The 26,378-nt window shown below is 40.7% G+C and overlaps 1 protein-coding gene across 3 annotated transcripts in view; it reads right to left on the reverse strand.

Moving 5' to 3' along the window:
- Positions 1–984: 984 nt before the first annotated feature.
- The window catches only part of MTOR (mechanistic target of rapamycin kinase), a 64,574-nt gene continuing 39,180 nt past the window's right edge, over positions 985–26,378 (reverse strand). For 2 of the 3 annotated variants that reach the window (XM_069034654.1, XM_069034656.1), the window contains 28 exons: positions 25,836–25,936; positions 24,877–24,992; positions 22,826–22,903; positions 22,337–22,444; positions 19,933–20,058; positions 19,175–19,306; positions 15,438–15,553; positions 14,048–14,165; positions 13,077–13,283; positions 12,479–12,579; positions 12,052–12,148; positions 11,338–11,436; positions 10,621–10,743; positions 9,828–10,010; positions 9,106–9,240; positions 8,645–8,819; positions 8,285–8,420; positions 7,470–7,617; positions 6,668–6,790; positions 6,183–6,265; positions 5,134–5,206; positions 4,562–4,636; positions 3,937–4,072; positions 3,564–3,629; positions 3,341–3,421; positions 2,986–3,066; positions 2,455–2,560; positions 985–1,966 (listed from right to left, as the gene is read on the reverse strand). In XM_069034654.1, the coding sequence (XP_068890755.1) occupies positions 1,951–1,966; positions 2,455–2,560; positions 2,986–3,066; positions 3,341–3,421; positions 3,564–3,629; positions 3,937–4,072; positions 4,562–4,636; positions 5,134–5,206; positions 6,183–6,265; positions 6,668–6,790; positions 7,470–7,617; positions 8,285–8,420; positions 8,645–8,819; positions 9,106–9,240; positions 9,828–10,010; positions 10,621–10,743; positions 11,338–11,436; positions 12,052–12,148; positions 12,479–12,579; positions 13,077–13,283; positions 14,048–14,165; positions 15,438–15,553; positions 19,175–19,306; positions 19,933–20,058; positions 22,337–22,444; positions 22,826–22,903; positions 24,877–24,992; positions 25,836–25,936 (3,139 nt within the window). In that variant the 3' untranslated portion in view covers positions 985–1,950. The remainder of the gene's footprint in view (positions 1,967–2,454; positions 2,561–2,985; positions 3,067–3,340; positions 3,422–3,563; positions 3,630–3,936; positions 4,073–4,561; positions 4,637–5,133; positions 5,207–6,182; positions 6,266–6,667; positions 6,791–7,469; positions 7,618–8,284; positions 8,421–8,644; positions 8,820–9,105; positions 9,241–9,827; positions 10,011–10,620; positions 10,744–11,337; positions 11,437–12,051; positions 12,149–12,478; positions 12,580–13,076; positions 13,284–14,047; positions 14,166–15,437; positions 15,554–19,174; positions 19,307–19,932; positions 20,059–22,336; positions 22,445–22,825; positions 22,904–24,876; positions 24,993–25,835; positions 25,937–26,378) is intronic. The other variant, XM_069034655.1, reaches the window with a different exon arrangement.

The raw sequence follows: 26,378 nt of genomic DNA on the forward strand, positions 1-26,378 counted from the left end.
GCGGCCTTTTTCGCCCCACTAACACCCACCAGTGGGACCCATAGAATTACAGAAGATCCTGAGTGGGAAGGGAGCCAGAGAGGTGGATCATCGAGTCCAGCTCTTGGCCCTGCACAGACACCCCAGCAATCCCACCTTGTGCCTCATCTCAATGCTTGAGAGCATTGTCCTAATGCTCCTGGAACTCTGGCAGCCTTGAACCGTGACTATTCCCTAGGGAGCCTGTTCAGTGCCTGACCACCCTCTGGGTAAAGAACCCGTTCCTGATATCCAACCTAAAACTCCCCTGATACAATCCCAGCCCTTTCCTGGGTCCTGTCCCTGGTCACCACAGAGCAAAGATCAGTGCCCGTCTCTCCTCTTCCCCTCGAGGGGAAGTTGTAGACTGCGATCAGTTTCCCCTCAGTCTCCTCCAGGCTGAACAGACCAAAGTGCCCTCGGCGGCTCCTCTTCCCCTCCAGGCTCTTCAGCATCTTCATGTTCCTCCTTTGGACACTCTCTAGCAGCTTAATAATCTTCCTTATATTGTGGTGCCCAGTCTCCTTGATGGCCACACCAGTGCCCAGAGAAGGGCTAGGGCAAATACCCAAATTTGTGACTGCCACCTCCCTATTTCCCAGTTTTGGAGTGCAGCACTTGCACAAGCAGCTGGGGAAGCCCAGGGAACCCTGTTTGAGACTCCATGCTGTGCCTGGAACTGTGGCTGTGACCCTGAGCCCAAGGAAGCTGATGTTCTTATCACAGAGATGACATCGCATCTACTAGGAACAAAAATTTAGGGGTTGTATGGTCACAGTCTCTTTATAAAACTGACAGACTTCATTCAGCTCTTACCAGAAGGGAAATAAAGCCAACAACCTGAACTGATCAAAAAGACAAGACAATAGCAACAGGAACCTAAAAAAAAAAAAAAAAAAATTGTAATCTGCTTCCCTGTCCCTGCCTAATAAAGACTTAGGAATAAACAGGAACACAGCCGAAGTGTTTACATTTTGATGTAATTTATTGGCACAAAAATATTCAAATACAACATGGCATCTAAACATGGCTACTCTGTTGTATTTTGTGCATTGTTTTTAACATTTTTCATTCATAAATCATAATTTTACCTTCAACCTCATGTTTAATAACCATTATTTTCTGTTTCAAGTTACAACCAGTTCTACCCTCCATCTGCCTCCTGTGCCAAACCCTAACCTTCCCTAGTTATTTCCCAACACTGCTTTTTAGCCCAGACACTGCAGGAAGCTCCCAAGTGGTATTTATTTGTACTCTACATCCAGTTTGCAGAGTGATCGGTGGCACAGAGGCAACCTGACTTTGCTCAGCTCAAGGTTTTCAAATCTTGGATGTGGTCAAAACCCTGATCTAGTCAGAAACACAAATCCTGAACTAGTGTAATGAGCAGACAGACAATTTCCAATTTTGGGGCAAGAATCAAGTCTGAAAACAAGGTACAGGAGGAAACAATGGTAAAATTCTACTTCTCTTTCTTTCCAGTTATGCAGCTCCCCCCAAACTTAAATGAAGCCTCCTGCACAAGCGCATTGAGCTCACTGCACCCACATCAACGGGAATGACTAGGGCAATAATTAATCTGCAAGTTACTTAGTTACATTGCAAAGTAAGTGAAAACCCGTATAGTTATTTTCAATGGATCTCCAGTTCCTCAAAGACCAAGTGGAACCATAGACATCTGTGGTACAATCAGTCTTCACTGTCCTGGAAACCCAAATCAAGTGTTGTGTTTCAGACAGCTTGTTTTTCCAACAGCAGCTATACATTGGCTTACACCAACTTTTAATATACAATAACTCTCTTCATTTACATTTAAAAATATTTGACAAAGGCTGTATTTCAGTCCAATGTTCAGTTTCTGTTTGTAGAAGAGCAAGTTTGGAGTGAAAAAGCCTCCAGAATAAAAGGCTGTGCATACTCTGGAATCTTCTGTTACCAGAAAGGACACCTAAAGAAAATAAAGATATTGTATTAATGTTGACTTGCATGTAGCTTCACAAAGGCAACACTGAGAAGGAGTGAGATTCCATACAGACTAGGCACCATTTTAGCACAGGAAAAGTTGCCAGGTGATCTTTGTCATTTTTAAACATTAGCAGGAAAGAGATCTACTTCCTTAAGCATAGTTCTAAGTTATCTAACTCTCAAAATGACACTAAATCATCTTTGGTACTTCAGTGTAACTGAAAGCACTGACCACCACATTCCTTACTTCAAACACTTAAAATGTAAAATCCCTGTCACTACTTCTAACAGCAACTTTCCTAGAGGACTGTCTATGGCATTGCCATGGGCTTGCAAAATCTACCAGGGCAGATGCAGTATGTGGTAAGGCTCCTATAAATAACTAACTACACAAGTGAGGTTCTCTTTAGTAGTTCCTTGCTCAGACTATTCCAGAAGAGTTTTGCCAGGTTAGCTGAGTGACAAACTCACCATCCAATGTAGCACTGGCACAGGTTCTCATGAGAAGTTGCTTGTTTAATGAGCAGTTCTACTTGTGTGGGTACATCAAGAGTTTCATCATGAGAGAAGTCTCGACCTTGGAAATTAAAGGATGAAAAAAAAACATGAAAGGAGTCACAAATCCTTGTCCTAATCCCTTCAAGTACATTATCTGGCAGATCGGGAGTAGTTTCTTATAACATTTAAAAGTGTAAAATTTTGCAACTAAATGCTGCAAACTATGAAGCCAGGACAGCAGAAATTCAACTTCCACTAACAAGCTAAGACATGCAAAATATTAAGTCTTTGTAGTTACAAACACCTCTGTACTTTTCAAATCACACTTATTTGTATCTAAATGCAGGCACAGTACTTAGGTTTTGGATAAAACCAGGAAAATGGCCTTGTCCACTTAATCAGAATATGTTAAATTCAAGGATTAACAAAAAATACATACACTAAGGATAGTGCTGATCCATCAGATTTTATGTTTCTTTTATATAAACATAACTACATGCTCACCAGTGAGCTTATCTCGAACCCTGTTGATGATCTGAATTGCCTTCTTATTTAGAGCTTCTGGCTTCACCAGACCATCTCCTACTAAAAGACAGAGATAGGACACAGAATTAGGACTTCATCTGAACAACAAAAGCATTTATTCTGCGGTTAGATGTGCCCTTTCCAAATACCATTTTGAGAGCAAACCCAGATGCATTTTCTATAGATACAACTGTTTTTGTTGGAGTTGAGAAATCATTTATGCTGACAAGAGACTGTATCTGTCCCATCTCATATAATTGCATTTGTATCATGATGAAATTTTCTGATCTAAGAACAGTTTCTGGATCAATATAGAAACAACAATGAAACTTACTGAAGGAATGGATGGATTCAGGCACTGTGGTCCCAGTTTTTTTATGGGATGTCTCACCCAATTCCACACTGTCCAACATTTCTATTGAAAAAACCACAAAAACACAAAAGCATCAATGTGAAGCTGAAAAGCAGCTGAAATATTCTTCTGGAAACATTAGCAAGACTGTTAATCAGCTCATTTGAAAAGCATATTTGTGATGTCTACCATCTTTTCTACTCACCTACTGACTGACTGGCTGAGTAGGAGTCTGTTCTTGTTCGCGAGCGCTTATTGCCCTTTGTATTTGCTGCAAGAAAACAAGGAATTGGAAAGCATGAACTGGAGTTTCAGTGTTTCAGAGCAAATTTGTCCACAAACAATATAGATTTGGCTGCCTTTCTCCTTCTCCAGATCTGATGTCACCTGAAAATAATTTCAATCTCCTGATCACTGCTGTAATTTCATATTAAAATCCCTAAAACTGTGTGCACACAGAAATACCACATGCAAACTAACAGCTTGATCAGACTGTTAGAAAACACAATGGATTTCAGGCTCCTGGATTTCTTGTATAAATACTCTCTTGCTGTCACTATTTTATCAGAATCACTTACTGTCCATCAATCTCCAATTCAATAAGGGATCGTACACAAAGGCTTCCAGCACAGCCATGACACTGTCCTTGTGTTCACGCAGCACTTCCATCACCGTGTGACAGGTGATTCTGTAATTCCCATCAAGGCCTGTCACCTTTGGAAGAAAAAGAAGTGAATCAACCACTGCTTTGTTCACTCTGCAACTCCAACCGCAACACTCAGGGAGCAGGAAGTGGTTTTGAACTGGAGTTCACTATGCTTTGTTAAGAGAACAAGACAGACATTAATTACAAACTAAGAAGCTCTTTTCTCCATGAAGATGATCTTTGTGAAGTACCATGCAACTGACTGTGTCTGGCTGATATAAACAGATATTTGAAATGGGGAAACTAAGGAAGACCTAAGAAATAAGAGGAATTTCAGGGTAGTTTATTTTCTAACTAAAAGGTTGCTTTCCACTGTAATGTATTGCAAATATCACTGGAGATATTTTAACTCACAGAAAATTAAGCTGAAATATTAACATCTCTGGTTCTTAAGGAGTGGTAAAGTTTAGCCACAACAAAAAATACAGGAAAAACTGAGAAATGGTTGCCATTTTTCCTAGGAAAAGTCCCCTTCAAATCAAAGAGGGGATGCTTACCTCCATAGCATTTGTCAGCATCCTTGTTAATCTAAATGGAATCTTCTCAGGAAACTTTTCTCTTGTCATTGCAACCTAAACACATGATGATGGAGAATAAGTAAATTAATAGCTAACCTACTCTTTAAAAGTTATTAAGTACTGGGATCTTTTTGCTCCAGTCCTGAAGATTTTATTCCAAATAGGAAATAAAGTCACAACTTTGTTCCTCATTTTTCACAAATTACTGGGAGAAGCCAGATGATTAACTTGCTAAGAAAGGGAAAACTCAAGCATGTGCCCAGCAACACAGACTGCCTATCAGCAGCTTAAATTGCTCCAAGAAATTTCATGGAAGTGATGTTAGCACTTTTTGCTTGTTCCAGTAGTCAGCTAAGTGAAAACTTGCTCTGAGATAAAGTGTCTATTATTTTCATCTTGCCTGTAGGTAAAGGGAAGCTAAAAAGAGAGCCAAAGGGTTTGCCCAGGATCAGACTCCAAGGTCAGTTTGTCCTGGCTTATAGACTAATTTCTGTTCCACCGGAAAATGTGAAATATTACCAAAAATGTCATGTTGAAATACAAAGACTTACCTCAAAACAGTCCCCAAAGTCGATATGCAGGATCTTTCCACTCAGTCTGTCTAACATCAGATTGGAAGGGTGTCTTTAGTGAAGGAGTAGGAGAAAAAACAGACCATGGGTGACAAGACCATTACAAAAACACAAAGTAAATCACAGCAGCTCCAGTCTGAAAAGGTATTTATCTTCATGAACAAGACAGCCAGTGATAGCTTGCTTGTTCAAGTTCTTCAGTCTCAGGATGAACAGGAAACCTTCCTGACAGTACATCTGTCACATTACTTTTGTAATTACCTCTCAGGAGTTAGAGATCTTCTCACCTTGGAATATAAATAACCTCCTGGACCAGAACAATCAGTACATTTCTTGGATACGAATGCTTATGAATGTTTATTTTTCAGTTAGGATAAATATTTCCGCTTGTTTTATGCTTTTTCATTTTTTTCAGTATAGAAATATGTAATGCATTATGCTACACTTGAAGTAGCACAAATTGTTTTACCACCAACAGAGAAGAAAATCAATCCAGACTAGCCAAAAGCAAAACTACAGTGCTGTATTCATGCTTACATCTTCCAATTTTGTTTTAATTATATTTTTAAAGATTTATAATTTCATGTTAGAGACTTTTAAGATCAGAAATAAGAGCTCTTGTTACTAAAACATTTAAGGGTTCAGCTGTTTTTGCATTACAAATTTTAAATCTAATATACATTGTCTTCAAAAGTATTTTGCAAATTATATTATTAATAAAATGGATGGAGAAAGATTTCCCATTCTGTGAAAAGGCAAAATTAGAACTTGTGGTCATTGATAGTTCCATCTGTATTCATTTCAAAAAGAAAGAAAGCCTTATTTGTACTCAAGATACACAAACTGCATCTCATACCTCCAGTGCTGAGAATAACAGCAGCACAATTAGGACCTGAAAGATGGTATCACTACAACACAGCAGTAACCACAATGGAAGATGTTATCACAAGATCAGATCCAAGGAATGAACTGATAGGCCTTCACAGTCTGTGTTTTTAAATAAAAGAAACCTTTACAGCTTTACTTACCTGTCCCCAAGGCCCAAAATGTACCCAACCATTGACATCACAGCTAGTGAACGGGTGTAATTTGTTCTTCTGTCAAACCATACCTATGAGTGGAGACAAAATAGAAGCCAGGCATGTTGCATGTTTCAGTTTATATTTTAATTTATACATTAACCATTTGCATTTTGCACAAAGCAGAACGGTGATATACTTAGGTTCAGTAGTGCCCTTGAATTAGATGTCCAAGTCATTAAGAGAATATATTCTGGGGCTTCTGCTTTTCTCTCTCCTGCAGAGTATATGGAGACTGACAGCTCCAGTCTTGTGCTTTGCACTTCACCTGTGTTCTGAGCCTTGTAAGGCCCCTCGTGTGGGAATACATGTGTGGATATGCGTTCTGCAGTGATTCAGCTGGGGTTTAGGATGAATAAACTCCATCTCTCACTCATTCTGCAGAGAAGATAATTACACACACTACTGTTTGCCAGTACTTGTGTTGAACTCACCTCCGAGCTTGGACTTTTCAACCACAGCAGCTTGGCAAGGTCATCCCCAGCTGTGTTATTGACAGCATGTTCAAATACTTCTACTTTCTGCATCAGAGTCAAGTGGTCATAGTCTGGAGCCATCTGTAATTCAGAAGTGACATTCAGCAAATTAAAAAGCCACCTCCAGTACCCTCTGGTTGTACTGTGAGAAACACAGCAATCATAATTAATTTCATATCAAGTTTATACTTAAATTATTTGTAGACTGACTAGTATTTTTCAAACACAGTGAGATGATCACACAACAGTGAAGAATTCTTTTTAAATGGGATAGCAAATGATTTAGTATCCACAAAGTCAGTAGCCCACATCGCTATTTAACCAGAAAACTGCAAAGGTAAGTATTTTTCAAAAACCATTATCCAAATAAGTCTTCCGGGCTGGAAAACACTTTCCTTTTTGGCATGGAATTCCAAATTTTCTAGTAGTGTTCAGTTTCTCCCGTCTGTCTAATTTTGGCCCTGCTGCTTAGACACAATGTTTGCAATGCCAGCAGCACGGCACCTTGTACGAGGCACATCAATCATGCAAAATTCCAAACACATATCAGTCACCAGATGGCAACAACTCGTGGTCACTGCTACAACTGGAAAGGAAAAACAAATAAACATATGGCAAGCTATAACTCTTATCTAGTATTTTTTATTTATTTTAACAATCAGAAAAGAGACAGAGGAAGAAGCCTTGCACCATTTTCCTTCATTAAGACGCTGGTGTCCTAAAAGAATGTACCAAAACCTCTGCCAGCTTTGCCCCTTACCCTCAGCATGATGCGATGTTCAATGTTGAGCAGGATCTTTTTCTTCTCTCTGTAGTCTCGGATCAGTGCGTGCAGTGTGTCACAGTGGGGCACCCAGCCAATTAAACCTGAATTTGTTGACAGTGGAATAACGGCATATCTCTGGATGCTATAGGAAAAATGGAGAATCAGCTCGAATTCTTGTTTATTGTGAATTACTAGATTTTGAGATGCTTAAAACAACTACTATTAAATCTGATTCTGGTCCAAATTGTCTTGTCAATAGTTGCTCTGCTTATCTTTTCAAACAGACTTCAAACATCCATTTGCACAGATTGTTGCCAGATAATCTACAGACAAGCTCAAAGTTTATGTGGTTTTCACTGAAAGGCGGCTTTCAGAAGGTACACGTTATGTCACCTACGATGATCTGTTATTTGCACATGATATTTGATGTGCTCTTGCTTGAAAGATGCTCTGCAGAATTGCACTCAGTGACTCTTCACCAAGCTATTTAGTGACTATAATAAAAAATCCTTGGCAAAAACCCATTCTCAGGCTCCTAAGGCAGTGCTCAAGGTGTCTTGAAATAGGCGTTGCTTCAAAGACTGTAACAATTTACAAGATAGGACTTCAATTAAATGAAACAAACAATCCCCTCAGATACATTTCCTCCCTGTTTGAAATCTATGAATGCTGTTTTTAATTAACTTAGTTCCAAGATTTGCCATTTCTTCACAAACCAACTGCTTCTGCCAAGGTTTACTTGTGAAGCTGCACCCACATAAGGAGTCACATATGCACAAGCACTTTCAGTGATTACCCAGAGCACACACCTGAGGTTTTTACGAAGAGAAGTTGGGTCATTTGCTAGCAGAGTGTTGACCAACCCAAAAAGCTGCATCACTCTTTCATCTTGGCGAAGGTCTTCATGACCTTTCAGAAGGAATACAAACTCATGCCCATTGCTTCCTGCAAAAGAATTAGTGCACAAAAGTTTATTCTCATTGAACAAGCAGACAAGAGTAAATACACAGGCACCCAAAAACTGGAAAGTGTGGCAGTCAGACTGACTAAGAAAAACCTCACCTGAAAGGAAAGGTTGGAGAGGTTTTATCAGGTAAATATGTAGTTTGACCTAAGAGCAACAACTGTTTAAATACTGGCATAGCTAAGTGAAAACTGCTCTCTCTTACCCATTAATGTCAACTTCCTGGGCCGCTGCTTGGAGGTGATGACTTGCAGTGAGGGTGCGATGGACTGAATCCGTATGATGGGCTGGTTGGGATCATATGTTCCTGGCACTGCCAATTCCAGATCCCGGCACATTAAGAGTTTTGGTGACACATACTGTAGTTCCAAAGAAGTGAGCTACCAAAACCAAAAGAAATACAACCCCTTAGAATTTCAGTTCAATCTCAAAGAAGCATCTGAAGAGTTCATGCTGTCAAGGGACCTAAAACAGTTCAGGCAGTAACCAATACTTCAGGTACTTACAGGAAGTGCTGCACGAACACCAAATTTGCAGCAAACCCTATGCAGTTATTTCCAGAATACTGAATTAGTATGTTTTGAATAACCAGAAAACATAAACCGAAGGTTGGTATTGACAACTTGCACTGTAAGACTCACAGAAGAACTGAATCTCCCCCCTCACCTGAGGCAGCTGCTTTGAGATACGTCTGAATACATGATAATAGAGATCCCAAGCCTGAGTTAGGTCTTTGACATTTCCTGATTTCATGTACTTCCTGCACCATTCTTGAGCTTCCATAAGATCTCTGCCATAGGCCTAGGGAGGAAAACAACAGAAGAAAGAATTTTAACAGACTGTAGTGTAACAGGTGGAGACCACTTAACACCTACAAAGAGCATCAGAGTCTCTTTTCAAATTGCACTACAAATACTTGATCTCACATTTTTATAGCAGATCAGAATTAAAGATCCAGAAATTCCTGGATCTAAGATCTGCATTCAATTTATCAAACAACATTGCTCGCAAGTAGACTTCATTATAGGAGGCAACTAAATGCTTAGAATCACCCTTTAACAGTAGGCTCACAAGCTCAGTTAATTCTGTTATCTGTGCTAGTGCTTACTGTGAGCAAAGCAGAATAGTTAACTGCAGAGCAGTCATCATTTTCCAGTCCCTATCAGGCACCCTGCCAATACAAAACTCCAGGGCAATCTGGACCATCATGGCCCCTTATAGTCACCAAAAGTGACACCGATCTGAAGATAAATGTCAATAATGAACTCTGCAACTAACATAATGAGTCCCAAGGAATTAGCTTTTTGTATTAAATGGCAAAGGTTCTTGTAACACAGCTGGGGCAGGTGGCTGTCCTGAAGAACAGCCTCTTGGCTGTTTGCTGATACCTGATTGAAGGATGTCTCCTTTAAAGTCTGAGGCCCACGCTCCATCATTGCATGAAGTGGCTCCAGCACCTCAAACATTCCCTTTACATTTCTTTCTCCAAAATAGAGACGAGATGCTTCTTCCAACCCTTCATGCCACATCTCGTGCCATAGGATGGCCACACGGATTAGCTCTTCACTCACCTGTTTTAGGAGAGAAAAGAAAGATTAAACGCCTAAAGAAATCCCTGGGACTGTGTCCTGACTTAAAAATGCAAAACTCCTTTCTTCTCTAATGTTATGAAATATTTGTTCCTGGCAGCCAGAGGGAGCCACAAGAACTACCACAGTGACGGCACATTTTTTTCTGCAAGAAGCTTCTTGCAGACCAGGCTTTTCTCACCTTGATACCTTTGAAATTTTCTATATGCTTGTGTAGCTTGGCCTGAAAGCATTATTTTTCATTTATTCATAAAAATCTTTATCAAATTAATTAAATTACTCTTTCCATGCTATGCTCAGTAAGTTTTGTTTCTATTTTCCATTAAGCAGGAACACCTCTTTACGGAACAAAGACTTTTCATGTATTTCTTCTCTAAATTTATTCATAAGGAAATACGAAAACTCAGTTTGAGAATTATTTTAAAATAAAGCATTCTCTGGAAATTACACTAATACTGTAACTTCTACCAGTTGCAAATACCCCAAATTAATTGTACTTGAACAGAATCAACAATGAATAGTCATTTTGTGTTTTTATAACTGACATCCATCCACCCAACATAACACACTTAATGCTATACTGAGCACTCACCATCATTGCCTGCTGCACCAGAGTGTTGCTGTGCTCACACATGTTTTTCAAGATCTTATTTGCAGCATTGTGCCGAGCAGTGGTTGTAGATTTAGAAGCCACAGTCAAAGGATAGATCAAAGCCTGCAAAGGACAGCAACCAATAATACTTTAGAACCCCACAGAAGAGCTACATAAATTTAAATAATTAGCAAAACATCAATAAACAGCAGCCTTAGGGACAAACAGGAGGAAGCAAGCTTGCTTCTGGAAAGTGATGATACGAATTTGCTACTGAAAGTCTTCTGATCCAAAAGGCTTTCAAGACTTTAATCCACTGAGTAGCAGAATGACATTGAGAGCCTCTTTCAAACTGGAGAGCAAAACAGGTTTTAGGATTTTGTGATATTCCACACTGTGGAAAGAAATTTAGATAAAACCTGTGAGGTAGGTTCTTAGTAGTTACTTAAGGACATTTAAGGTGATTTGCACTACCCAGTAGACATTAAATTACATTAGACAAAGAGTTCTTCCCAGGCTGCATGGCTCATTCACCTCTTTCCATTTTTATATTAACAGTGCTGAGGTGAAAGCAGCAGCAGCAACAGAAATTGTTCCCAGCCTCACTGTCAGCACTTGCTCTGACTTCCTGTGCAGGCATCTGGATGTGGTGAAATGGAACACAGGAAAGGCCTTAACTGACACCTGCGAAAATTCCTCCTCTAAGCTAATGCTTACCTGGGGATGGTACCGACCAATGTCTGTGAGCAGCTGATGAATGAGACGTCCTACCAGTGGTCGAGGGGTGTCAATTCTGGCAATGAGCTGAGGGATAACCTTAATAGTAAGGATAAGGAAAATAAACACCCCTGTCATCTCATGTGTTCACTGCACCAGATGTTCTGCCCTCTCCTGGAGACCTCACAGCCTTTAAAGGGGACAGGGAAGCCTGCCACTCATTTTTGAGTTGGTCAGAGGGTAACACAAGGTTCCAAACAGAAATGTGCAACAGCTCAGTGAGATCACAAGTGTTCTGCGCAAAACTGTTACACGATCCTACTATGGAAAGCTGCATCTTGAAGTATAATGCTTAAATAGGAAATAAAGTATTTATAATTTAATTACAAGAGTCATTCTACAAGGCAATCCTGAAACAGATTGTGAACTACATCAGAGCAGGACAGTGGTATTTTATACTTGATCATCACTAAATCCACATCATCTTTAATTTAAGAATTTTCATTCTCATTAATATGCACTAATCTGCACATAAATACAGAAACATTTCTCATTTTTGTGTTCAAGAGGCTTATTAAATCAGTAACAGACTGTACTGCACACTGCTCTCAGCACTCACCTACAGAGGATCAGTTAGCTAAGGATCATCAAGGATATCATGCAGCAAATCCCCAAACTAGCCCCAGAACTGGGATTTCTCTTTGTGTTATTTACCTGCAGCCAAGTGTCTATTTGGATCGCCTTGACTCCTTCTACCAAAGCCTCATTCACATCAGGCCAGTGACCATAGTCAAACCACAGAGTAAGGACTCTAAAAAAGAGAAATACTTTTGTTAGGAACAAACAAATGAACACACAACCAAAACAAAGCAAAAAACACCAACCAACCAAAAAAAACCAACCCACCAAAAAAAACCCCAAACAAACAAGAAAAAAAAACCCAACCAAAACTCATTTACAAGCAACTTCTCTTCCCAGAACCCTCAGAGAGCAGGGATAATCTATCTAACAAAAATTAGCCTGGACTGAAGCATTCACTTAACTCAACCATAACAAAAAATAGCAAAAATGTGTTCTACCTAATCTGCAACCATGTGCTCTTATCAGCTGGATTTCATGTACTATGTGCTTTATTATGTACCTTAGAGTGTCTTGTAGGTTGTTTCCTCGAGACAGAGAGATGGATCGAAAGAAACCCTGGACAGCAGGGACTGTGTACATCAAGAGGGTCTTGGATAAATCCTTTTGGAATGAAAATTGCTGCATTAGTTCTATGCAAGCACATCAGCCCACATGAATCCTAAACTCAAGAAGGGGAAAGAGGAAGAAATATGTGGAAACATAGATGTAATCCCCATTGTAGCTGACGTCTGCTCATACTCTTCATAGGACATGTTGCTCCTAGAATTTTATGTTTTGCTTGACTACACAAAGGTCTTTCAACCTGGCAAGGAAAACGCTGTGAAATGGTTTTATACTTCAGTTTGTTTGCAAAGCTATGGACAGCAAAGCAGCCAAAAAACAACTATAACTGGTAAATGAAAGAGATTCCTCACAGTCTTCTGTGAAGGGCTTAAGTAGCAGAACTTGTTAATGCACTGTATCACCTATGACAGCCACCTCAGCCTCTGCTTTAGGCCACAGCTAATAATCATTTGCATTAGTTTAGCCCATAAAATTTTCCTGTGTTTAAGCAGATTTACCAATCTCTTAACACGAAAAGGGAGGAAGGAGGTTACCTCAGTGACTTTTTTCTGCACTGGGGATGGGATGGGGCTGTTCTCAGTGCTCTCTGCATCGCTCTCACTGTTGCTGCCCTCAGTGTTAGCACTGGTGACGCTGGCTCCGCTCGCGTGACGGAGTTTCTTCTTCTCATCTCTGGCTTGGTTTTGATGTTTATAGTGAAGCACTGCTTCAAAGTTCATCACTGCCCAGGCATGCCAGGCCTGCCAACAGGAGAGAACAGAAGTCAGAAGGAAGATAACTCCTTTCTGCAACATGCACTTTCTAACTGTTAAGATACAATCCAACCTTTCTGTGTCTGCAAACAACAGCAGTAATACCCTGCCGACAACACAACGCTTTGATTTCTGTAATTGCTTGTAATTTGAACTGTCTTATTATCTTAAATAACATCATGTTGAGTTCTTGGCCAGGAACTCCCTGTTGAATATTAAAGCAAATGAGCTTGGTACCAAAAATTAAATTATGTTTGCCTATACCTTAATTTTTCAAAGGCTAAAATGAAAATTAGTATGTTAGGACTTGGGGATGTGTAATGGGAAAAAATGCAGGAGATGGCTGCCCAAGAGAAAATCTGGCACCAAATATTAATTGAAATATCACAACCCTGAAATCAAGGGCTCTTTGGAGAATTAACAGGGCTACTTTCCTTGTTCAAGTATACTGACTGAGAACAAGTTAAATTTCTCCATTTTCTTTCTCCTTCATTGCTAACTAACAGGAGAGAGTCTCAAAAGCAAGAAGAGAAACTGAACTGTGGCCTAGTTTTACCAACCAGATAAAATTCTAAACAAGAATCTCATGGTTGCCTCGGGCCACTTTCTCTGTTTTTTGGTTCTGTTTTGTTTTTTCTTAATCCTACTGGCACTAACAAGGCAGACAGTTATAGGAGATCTTCCAATTAACATATTCCTTTCCTGTAGTATGGGATTTGATCAAATTTATCTGACAACTTTTCTGTAATGACCTTGTACCAGTTGCGATCATGCTCCGTTGCAGCACTGTAGTATTGCAAGACTTTGGGGATGGTGCTCTCGTTGATGCCTTGCAGGTTCAGCTGCCACTCACCCAATTTCAGGAAACACCTGGTTAAGCAAAGGGATTATTGATTCAAAACCTAAAATGAAAACAAAACCTCTGGACTAAAAGGCAAACTTGTTATCTGGAGTCTAAAAGACATTCCATGTGGTGAATCCAGTCAGGAAGCTCCTCCTGCAGGCTGGATGCAAGGTTCAAAATATCTCCATCTTGCTTGTAGTGTGGAACTAACTAGTTGAAGCTTTAATTTAAGAGGAAAGGTGGGGATCAAACTTTTTTCCTCATCTATAAAGAGTTATAAAATAAATGTAAGAAATATGTAACAGCAACATCGAAAGACTTCATCAGTCTGTGCTGATAAAATGCATACACACGTGGTGATGAGCTGCACTGAGCACCATATGAATAGCCTTTTGGGGAGAACACTGACAGACAGACAATGGAAACACAGAGGAACTGTTCTTCCCCCAGCCAGAACCCCATTAAGTCATTCCCTCCTAGAGGAAAGGAAAAACAACGTATTTTTACTGCAGCAGGGTGGGGTTGTCAAGGTTTAATACTTTGCTCCCTCAGCAGACTTTAAATGCCACAGTTACATGGCTGTCTTTTCTGTATTTTGAGTTTTCCAGAAAGCGTTGTGCAAGACAAAGACTGTATGCAAATCATCACTAACTTGTTTTCCATGATAGTCACTGAAAAAATAAGACAATGGTGTTACCAAGTTCCCATCCCAATAAAAGCAAATTGAGTGCATGCCTCCCTTCAAAAAAAGCAAACCTTCAATAGAAAGCACTATGCAAATTTTAATTTAAACGGAAAAAAACAGATCTGGCACCTACAGATCCACAGAGAAAAATGGAGAAAGGGTTTTTAATGCAACAATATTATAAGAGACCATCACATGCTGAGCACCTACTGCCCAAAGAACTGCTGTTCTCCTTGGCAGCCTGTGTACCTAATACAGATGTGCCAGGTGTGTGGGAAGTGTTTCTTTCCTAGTGACTGAATCTCCTGAAAAGCAAAGAAACAGCCATGCTGAGTGCTCTGCCTTCTGCCAGTGAGCCACAGTGCTGGAAAAATACGACTAGCCACCAGCAACAAATACAAGCTTGTTTAGGCTGATGTGTGCCAGTAACATCTACTGAACATTACATGGTAGATAAGAATGTAATACCAAAGCAGCTAAATGAGAAATCCCCTGTTTTTTTAATCAAAGCATGAGCTTCGTCTGAAATGTGTCACCTGCAGGGACCCTGCACCTCAGGAAAGCCTTCGGTTTCAGTCTAGAGCTAAAGGGTGCCCCAAGACCCTGTGCTGACCGTGCCATGAGCTTATGGAGCTCCTGCTTGTGCTGCTGGTCCTCGGTGGCGATGGCATGCTGGGCCTGCTGCTGCATGGTCTGCACAAAATGCTGCATGTGCTGGAATGCGTCGATCTGCAAAGGGATAATGGAGGCAGTGAGGACCACAGGGCTTAAATACAACTTCTCAAGGGAGAAAGACAATGAGGAAATTAATTTTCACTGAAATAAAACTCTATGGTTTTCTTTCAAAGCTTTTCAGCCATTGACATCCCTCTAAAGTCACTTTACACTTTGAATATGTCCAAATAAATGAAGAGGTTAGAGACTGTCGTCTCTGAAATGGCTAAACTAAGGAACAAATAATTGCATCCTTCCGATGCCAGGCACACCTTCATTGTCATACAGACAGACAGTCAAAGGTATGACTGACCATAATACAAGTTAACACCATGCTCTGATGTGCAAGAACTCAACTCTGCCAAAGCAACAAGGTCACAAGTACAGGGAGAAAACTTCAACAGCAGAAAATGTTCTGTTACTGCCCACGCAGTGCGAGATTCTAGTACAGATACAGAGGTATCTCGCTTGCAGCTGAGCATGAACTAAGTCTGGCAATTCCAACAATCGAATGTTTATAGGTTAGAAACTGCATCTGACCAGGACAATACCAAACAGACAGGATCACAAATCCAGAGAAGCCTACCTATAATATGCTATGGCCAGACAATAAAAAAAAGACAATTCGAGAAAATAATGCCTGAAGGAAAACCTGCAGCTTCCTGATCTTTCCTCCTAACCGTCTGGATTTGGCTAGGCTTGAAGTACACACCATGGGACATTAACTAATGCAGTACTTGTGCTCGTGGCACGAGCTCTGGTGTGCTCCAGGTCAGAGAGAGTCCAGCTGCGTTCTTCTGTGTGTCGCAGAAGCGACTTCGGCATCAGGAAAAGTGCTGCTGGCTGAGCTAGCTATCTGGCATCTTTGCAGAGGGAAACACGGCAGGAGCCGATGGTATCGGCTCACCTTAGCTCGGAGACAAAGGAAGAGAGAAGCTGTTCTGGTCTGACTCCTAACAGGTTTATTGTTAGAAGTTTCGCAACCTGAACAAGCTTGGAAGGCATGGAATGCGATGGAACGCTCTCCCGAGGCTTGTCCTCAGTTTTATAGAGAGCTTGAAAACCGTGGTGAAAGGGGAAAACAACCAATGAGTTACAAGCCAGGGGGAGGATACAATTTAACAAGAACCACTGGGGGAAACCGAGAGGCGGGAGTTATAACAGAGAACCAGTGAACAACCGAGTAACCGAGAATTTTCCCAAACCAGGGGAGGTGGCTTGTACCCGGGCACCGCCTGGAGGGGTGTGACTTAGGCTTCTGAGCCGTCCATCGACCCACCCTCTGAGTCTGCCTCTTCAGGAAACTCGATCCAGAGGATGGGCTGGGATTGATTGGCATCACGCTGCCCCAGCCCCGAAGTGGGCTGGGTCACAGAAACAACGTTTGAGTTGCTTCAACAAATTGAAGTCTAGATTTCTCCTTAGGTTATTGAAGAAGTACAAATGTGCATTGCTCCTTTGCCAGAATACATAGGGCAGTAGTGCTAAAGCAACTTGCACTATCAAATTCTGAGGGAAAAAATCTTTTTAAAATTCCTTGGAAAGAATTCTGGGGTAGGAAAACCCAAAATTAAAGATTTAAGAAAAAAAGTATGCACACTTCACTGGAAAGAACTAAGACTAAAGCTCCTGCAATCTGCAAGGTAATTTCAGGTTAGGAACTGCAGAATATGCTGTTAGAAGCCTAATTTACTTCTGCGAATCTATAGGAATGAGCTATGTTAGAGATACGAACCACCTGAGCTCAAATGCCTTATCTATCCCTTTCAAATGTCAGCAGGCACAATCCCGTGGTGAGGAAAAACGGTATTTAGCCCAGGGTGAAAAAAAAGAAAGGATCATACTCTTAACATTAACGTGGTGTATTCCACAGCTGGTAACCTAGATAGAAGGGACTGGGGGGGGGATAACAATCTTATAAATAGTGATGCTAGAATCCATTAAAAATAGAGAAAATATATTGCCAAACAGTATCAGCACGGAATGTTATCTTTTTATTATGTGCCCCTCTCATATCTAAATACACGCAACAATCTGTTCTTCAGTTTCCATTAATATTGAAAACAAATCGCCAAAAACTGACACATGGAGCACTTAAGACTGAAAGCAGTAATTCTTCCAGAACAACTGAATTCCTAAGTTTTTATGCAGCCTTTTTATGGGATATGGCTTAGAACACAGCAGCTGGCAAAGGTCCTTGTTAGAAGAAATGTAATAGGGTTTACTTATCCATTTTTATCTGTTGTTTGAGAAAAGACTGTCGTGGAGCTCTGCAAGTGCTGTGTGGTTGTTTTCCTTCTAGATGCCAGCTTTTTTCCTGCTGGATTTGGCAAGTGCCAAAATGGCAGTACTGAAAACATTTTAGGCCAACAGAGGAACCTTGAACTGCTCAGCTAGAAAAAATGGTCATTTCCCACCATACCAGCCTACATCAGCAGCTTATTACTTAGGATACCAAATCAAGTGAACACACACAGTTACATAAAACTACACACATCACCAGGTGTAACTATGTATTATTTATCTATTTTGGTATCAGTTTTCCCCCATTTTCATGGACTCCACCTATTCTTGCATCAGTTAATTTTAGACATGTTCTCCCAGCCCCTTAATCTTTATACCTTCTCTCATTCTGCTTTCCACCACTGCATCAGTGTCCTGCACCATGTCCATCTATTTCTTGACCACAAGTCAAACACCGCAAAACACGGTTTCCCTCACAGAGGCAGGCAAAGACCCCACATACTTCTGGGGTCATTTACTGAAGAAGGTAAGAGGCAATTTCACTGTTTTACAGAGCCAACAGAACTGGGCCTCAGCAGCAGCTCCTCTTGCCTTTTTAATTCAAATAAAGAATAGTTAGGTCATGGCAATGTTCCCACAGCAATGACTCTGCTCCAGTGCTGGCAATCCCAAAGGCAGAAAAAATAAAAAATATGTGGCAGAACATGAGGATAAATGGAGGCTTTAATGTATATTAAAAAAAAAGATAATTTATCCAGTCTGAAGCTGATTGGATTTGATTATGTAAATTCTCCCTGTGCTGCAATGTCAAAAACATTCACCCTGGGCTCTCTGGAGCCAAATTGTTCCCATGACAGAAGGCCCTGTACTTCCCAGTTGTCTTTCAGTTAGAAATTTCCAATAATCTCTTTAGTAAAAATCAGTTCTGCTCAGCAACTAAGTGCAAACTGTTCAGGATACTTCTCAAACTGGTAATAAACCCCCCTTTACTTCCCTCTTTCAGCACGTAACCCTGACCACAGGTACAGTGTAGAGACTTGGCAATCAGAACAGTGGATGAAAAATAAAATACCAAACCTACACAGGACAAAAGAGCTACTACTGACCATTAATCTTGGCTACATCCTTTGGGTACCAGCTACTGGTTTAGCAAAAATACTCTATGTATGAAATAAAATTAGGGCCAGGTTTTCTCTGCCTTACAGAGTTTTAAAGGAAAAAAACAGCTTACGATCTGAATAACAATAAGGAAAGGAATTAGTTACTCTCTTTTAGGGGAGCAAAAGTAAAATCTCCAGCCTTGCCTTTGTTCTGTGGGGAACATGAAGAGCTATTGTGTATGGCATTTCACAAAACCTGAGCAGTGAAACAGAGCGCTGTGTTCTCCTGTACCTTACGGGCGCTCTTCCACATGTGCTTCATGTATGCATAAGTCACTTGGGGATGGACTGTTGGCAGTGGGTGATCCAGCTGTCGAGATGGATCTACTCCCAAGAGCAGGACAAGAGTCTTATGGGCCAAAGCCTGGAGAAAGTGGCAAAGACAAAAAGCAAGTTAAAACAAGCTCATTGTTACCTCCAGCTCATATTGCTTCAGAATTGCCCAACACTAAAAAAGTACATCTGACCCTCCAGATACAAGACAGACACAGCAGACTCCCTGGACTCATAAGAATACCACATGATAAACCTTATGTCTTCCTTTGGATCAGAGCATTAGATTCTCATTTCAGAAACCAGTAGAAAGTGTAAAGTCTCTGTTTAAAGTATTTGGCGATAAATTTTGTGGTGACTGTTAAAACAGAACTCTAATACAGTAACATCACATTCTAGATGCTCTAGCAGAGAGAGCTATTATTAATAATCTCCAGTGCTGCATAAAAACTTACAGTTATAGCATGCAATAAAAAAACTGGCTCAGGGGTTCTCATGTATAATACCAGTCCCACAAAAATAACCTTGGCTACAAGCATGAACTCTATGCTGGTTACAATTTTAGCATTTCAACAATTTCTGACTAGTTTCTTCCTCAGAGGAGAGCCCATACCACCTGGGCAATGAAAGCATTTAGGAATGCTCAAGGTTGAAGCAGCACAGCAAAGAAAATTGTCTGAAAACCTGCTGAAGAGGACAGAGCCTGACAATGCTCACCAGCCTCCCACTCTTGCCACACAAGCTGGCATACTTGAGCCAAGTTCTCATGTCCTCATGAGGATTCACAACAAGAGATCGGACCATCAATATTCTTTGCCAGTCTTCCACGATTCGCTGACAGCCCTGAGAGGAGAAAGAAGGGAGAACTTACTAGTGTCTGGTCTCCAGTGTACTGCACAGAGCCTTGATTCAGAATCTGAAGGGACTTCCATCGAGAGAGACTTCTGTGCCCATAATTCACAGCAGACTGACATTACAGAATCACAGAGAATCACAGAATGAACTAGGTTGGAAAAGACCTTTAAGATCATCTAGTCCAACCTATGATCTAACATCTCCTCATCAACTAAACCATGACACTGAGTGCCATGTCCAGTCTTTTTAAACATGCCCAGGGACGGTGACTCCACCACCTCCCTGGCAGACAATTCCAGCACGCAATCACTCTTTCAGAGAAGAATTTTTTTCTAAAGTCTAACCTAAACTTCCCTTGGTGCAGCTAAAGACTGTGTCTTAAGGAACTGTCTATTTCTTTAACACTGCAGTGCATGAAGAAGGTTCAGTCCCTGACTCTCACAATCTGCAGGCAGCTCACTGCTTGCAGTCTAACGATATCCTCTAATGGAAAAAGGAGAAAAGCTCCTAAAGCTGAAATGCATCCAAAAATCAAGAAAGCTCTTAGTACAATTCCACAGTGAGTCAAAGTGCCTTCCAAAGTACCTTCTCAACCTATTTTTGGTTTAAATATCAACATGGAGATGGTAGAAAACCAAATGGTTGCAAAGATATTTTTGTTACTGCCCTTTTCCTTGCATGTATTGCTTTTGGAGGCTGGCACCTCTAAACTGGTTTTCTGCCAGAAACTGCAGCTTCAACTGCTGTGCTGCTTGTGAAAGCATTGTCTGGTTCCTGTCTGTCTGATGGGAGAGGCACAACACTGTCAGAGAAGGATGAGTCTGTATTTCAAACACTCAAGGATGCTACAGAGAAGTAGAATTGTGGAAGGGACCATAGCAACCAAATCCATGGTGCTTTATATAGTGGCCAAGTACAGGGTAACAGTGATGTTCCAAAGTTTCTATTCAGCCAGCGACTACTTAGTTTTGAGGTAAACAAGAGATTTTCCAGTGGCAGAAAGGACTTAGCACCAAAGAAGTTATTCTTTCCCTTTTTCTTTTTCCCCCAAGTTGAGGGCTGGGAAGGCAAAGCTTGTTTTCTAACACCCAAATAAACTTCTTCCAATAGGCATTTAAAAATTATTAAAAAACAGCTATAAAACGTTAAAGAACTGTATGTACTGCTTTCAGGACTATAAAAAGCTGTATTCAGACATTACATTTCCTGCCACTTCATCTTTCTACCCTAGTGGATTGGGCCTGAGCTTTTCCAGACAGGAATGCAGATTGGAGACTAAAAGCTTTGTCACAGTTTCCCAAACAGCTAAAAAATATACAGCAGGCTTTCATAAGGTGGCAGATTATAGCAGTCCCAGTGAAGAACTCTGCACAAAAGTTCTTCCTCCAGGCAGCATTTTACCTTAGTTACGCCCTTTTCGTCTTTTACCCCCTTCTCTTGCAGAAATCACCTCTTTGAACAGTATTCCTGTATGTACTACTGCATCTGAGGATATTCACTTTCACTGTAGGGATGCCTCTTATAAGGAAAGAGTGTCAAATATTTGTCTAAATTTTCAGAGGTACTTTGGATTTTTGATGTCTAGAGTAAGAAAGGCACAAACTTCTCTTTCAATACAGGAAAATCAACATTGCTAAAGGTCTCTTCTGAAAGGTCAAGGTTAATCATAGCATCATTTAAATTGGAAAAGATCTTTATGGTTATCAAATCCAACCATAAACCTAACACTGCCACTGCACCACTAAGCCATGTCCCTAGGTGTAACAAATCAGCTGGAAATGTTCTTGTAAGAGGTCCAAAAGGAACAGAATAATCTTTTATTTTACAAGCATGTGAATTCTCTGACCAGTTTTCCAGAATTTGGAGAGAATTCACTTGTTAAAATGCAGCCAGCCAGGTAAAAAGTTCAAACTAGCCTGATCCAAACCAGTATTTCCAGATGTAATCCACTATTGAGATAAGCAGCCTTGGAGATGTTACTAGTGTCTCTCTTCTGTATACATCTATTTCAAGGCTTAGTTCACCCTTTTAAAGTGTCATATCAGGACCTCAGGAACATTAACCTGAAAAAAAAAAAAGCCCAAACCAAAACCCCAGACAACCAGGAAAAGCACAAAGGAGATGGAGCATGCAGCCATGCGAGTGTGGATGTTACTGGGATGGAGAGAGACATGGAAAGATTTACTGAGCCACCACACTGATTTAAAAGGAAGCTCTTCATGCCAGCCCATTGGCATCTCCATCCTTGACCTTTACATGGATGTACCTGCAGTCTTTCCCACCAGATCTGGCGGATGATCTCACGGCGTTCTGGTACAAGTTTATACTGGATAACCTCTTCCAGCTCTGACAGCATCTGGCAGGATACCATAGCCTGAAGGAAAAATTCACATTCCATCCCAATCACTACAGAACAAATCTATAATTAAGGAACAGTGTTTTGGCATCAAAATCTTAAAATACATAGGCTGCCCTACAGATAAAGGACCAACTGCTATATATTGGTACCTAGATGACCTGCTGATTCAAACTCCCTAAATGTCAATTTTTATTTCTTTTGAGGGGGTGAAGCTCACTTCACTTTTAGTTTGCCCCAAAGCTGCTCCTGCAAAGCTGTATGTCTTATCTGACAAAAGCCATTTAGCTTGTGGGCGTACACAGGTCTTGAGACAAGCACTACTCTGAAGTTTTATGCACATTTTAGAGACCGTCTGAAGCAGCAATGAAGGGAATGAAGTCTGAGAGCTACACTTACCCCGTAGGCTCGACTGTAACTCTCTCCTGCCATGGCAGTCAGCTCAGCATCCAGCAGGTCTCTGGCTTTGTCAATGCACTGAAACAGAACAAAATATTGGGGCAAAGGTAGTGTGTTTCATCTAGAGTCAACTGTTGACACTGCTGTTCAGCTGTTTCATCTCATGGACAAAGCCGGCATTGTTCCAACTCTCCAATAAGAACTAGGAAAGGATCTTATCAACAGAAAGATTTGACAGGAAAACAGTGTCCAGGGCATATATAGGGGAGTCAAGGTGTCTTGGGGTGACTTTATGATGTGTATCCCATATCGCTGCCCTATGCCCAGAAATTAACTTTGTGCCTTTCTATGCCTCTAAATTGAGCCTGAGAGGGGGAAGGAAAAACTGAGCAAAACTTTTTCAAAGCAGTTTGCAGCTTGTTCAAGGTCACACAGAGATAGCAACTTTTGCCCAGCTGCGGCAGGCGAGGGAGGAAGCACCCGGCTTGCTGTTTCCCGAGTCAGTTTTTTGGCCAGTGGTTCAGCTTCTTTTTCTCCGGAGAGACTGAGAGTTGAATTTTTTCCCTTCCCTGGAATTTCGGATTTTCTCCCTTTTCCACTGGACTGCTCAATATTAGAACATATCAGGAGGACTTTCCAACGAGCGCAGAGGGCCTGGCCCTGGGCCAAGCTCCGAGGAGACCAAAGGGAGGACTCTAACACTTTCCCAGTTTTTTTTCTCCACAGCAAGAGATTTTATTATTTAGTATTATTATCCTTTTCCCATGTGTTTGTTAAATAAATAGTTTTTATCTCTTTCACTTTCCTTTGAGGAAAATTTATTTTCCCCGAACCTGGTGGGGGAGGGGTGGTGACCTGACTTCTCTCAGAGGATATATTTCCAAATTTGACCAAACCGGAACACAAGGGAGCTTCATTCATCACCTGCACAGTTTGAAGTCTGTCTTCCTACAAAATCAAAGTTTGCAGTATTTCTAATCTTACTGTCATTGTAGAGATCATCATTAACAACATTTGTAGAGGAAAAGTTCACCTTTTAGTGCAAGAGAGTTGGTTACAAAAAGGAGCCTCAAGAAATGAGCCTCTTGATACCATACAATGAAAGAAAATAGCTTTCATTGTTTTACATAACCCAACAGGATTTTATGAATTTTACAGGACAGCAAATTCCATTTCTCATCCTCAAACTAAGACAGGCTCTTCAAGCATGAAATAAATCCTGCTCTAGTTCTAGTCATTATATAATCTCTCACCTATAGCTTTTCCTGTTCAAAATGTTAAAGGTTAATCACAAACTCTACCCTTTTGAATGCCTGGTTAATTTTTACTGTGCACATCACCCAAAAAATTATGTACGGGTTTTGACAGCACAGATTGAATTACTCCTTTATCTAAGTTGGCAAGCCAGCACAGAATTCTGAGAAATGGGACTTGAGCTTCCTTGGAAAGTAAACAACACGTTTCACATGTACAGAGTCGCTCTGCAAATCTCTGTGACAAACAAGCATTATCAATACAGCTCTGTTTAATAGACTCATTCCTTGTCTTGGTATCTCAACCTAAGATTTGAGATTTATCAATGCTACCAGAAAAATTACAGTTACTGTACATGATACATATGAGCACTTCACTGAAACAGCTGTAAGAGAAAGAAGTGCACAAAAAATCCACTAGGAATCTTACAGGTGTCTCAGGCATTCCTGGCAATTTACAATCAGTGCCTTGTAGAACAGAACCTCTGCTGACATAATCCTTGTGCCCTGCCTGTCTAGAAAAGAGGCACAGAAGTAAAAAAAACCAAAAGAAGACTAAGGCATTCTTATGCTCTACAGCACTGGACCACTACCATCTGTACATACATTCACTGCTATGTTTCTGGAAATACAAGGTAAGATCTATCACCCAGGTCTAATATATCCATGGAAAAAAACATTATTGGGCAATTCATAGGTTATAGACAACTGCTTTAAAACAGACTGTTTTTCTATTAAACTCCGTAGTCTAGAACATCTTTAACCAGGTTTTGGGATACCAACAAGGAAGATAATTACTTGCTGAGCCAGTGAGAAAAGGTCCTGATGCAGTGCCAGTACAGCCCTGTAGAAAGCACCATCATGGGTATCCCTGGGGATCATGCAGGTATATTCTTCCATGCTGTCCCACTGACCTGCAGAGACACAGATATCCTCAGTAATGCAACGGCCTTCTCTGCAATGTGAGAACAGAACAGAACTATGATGTGGTGCTTAGACATCAGTGCCTAGGCCTGAGTGCTGTCTGGTACTTCTGCATTTAAGTCAGCTCTCCGACAGCTTATCTTTGTCAGGGACACTGTTATATATATAAACATACACATAGCTACAGACAAGAAAAACATAGGCATTTTTCTTCTAGACAAATTGTTATCCTTGTGGAAAAGGTTCTTTCATTCCTTGTGATGAAAAAATTAAAATTCTGACACTTCCAGAACATTTGAATTAATTAGTGCCATACAAAGCAAAAGATGAATTTTTCCCAGCAAAGGCTGGCAGAGAGCAAGTGATTCATAAGCTTCTCTAATAAATAATCTCACTATCAACATAAATGGACATTTGGACCACTACAGATTTATTCCACTTAAGATTGTCTACTCAGCAGACACAACCTCTAAAATGCTCAACAGATACTGTTCTTCTTGTAAATAAGAGTCTGCCACAAATCTGAGAAAGTCTTTTTATCTCATTTCCAACCTGAGCTCTGTTCAGTGTAAAGCCAAGCAAAAGGGAGCATTTAAGCAACTGATCACCTGCTCAGACCACTCTGTTACTAGAGACCACAGGGGGAGACTTGATGTAAATGCAGGTTTTCCAAAGGACTTCAATATGGAATGACACTTACTTCATTTCCCAATGTAAATAATGTGGTTCCTTGATGTTGCTGTTTCCTGTATTCTGTAGCTCTGAAGTAAATTAAAACTATCTGTACTTGCACTTCATAGGCTGTCACACCCCAGCATAGGAGGATACTTTACCTAGACCCCAAGCAGCAGCAGCAGCCATCCTGGCCATCTTAGCTTGAGTTTCATCATTCACCTGGGTCCACTTTTCACAGCATTGCTGGTGGAGCTGCCCCCTAAGAAGAATCCACAATTTCTGATCAGCAAAAAGCCTCTTCCAAGAATTCTGCCTCATTAAACAACCACTTCCCACTGATAAGACAACAACTAGCCCCATTGTTCTTTTTATACTGAGTGGAGAATAGGATTTGACTCCTCTGGCCAACTCATGCTAGTCTGATGATAAATATCCTATCATCAGAAAATAATTTCAGGGCACACTATGTTTTGAAAATACACATCCAAAGAGAAGTTTGCATTTGTTCCTCAGCAGCTCTTAATGCCTACTTTTATAAATTGGACTGATATTGCCAGTCTATAATTACAGGAGAAAAACCACCTCAATTCTCAAGAAAACAAACAAACCACCACCAAAAAAAGGATGCTTAAAATTTTTGCAAGTGTCATTAGAAGAAACATATGATCTAAAGCGCTTGGGCACGGCTCCTACTGGCAAAA

The sequence above is a fragment of the Aphelocoma coerulescens genome, chromosome 21 (genome assembly GCF_041296385.1).
Source record: "Aphelocoma coerulescens isolate FSJ_1873_10779 chromosome 21, UR_Acoe_1.0, whole genome shotgun sequence".
NCBI classification, from domain to species: Eukaryota; Metazoa; Chordata; class Aves; order Passeriformes; family Corvidae; genus Aphelocoma; species Aphelocoma coerulescens.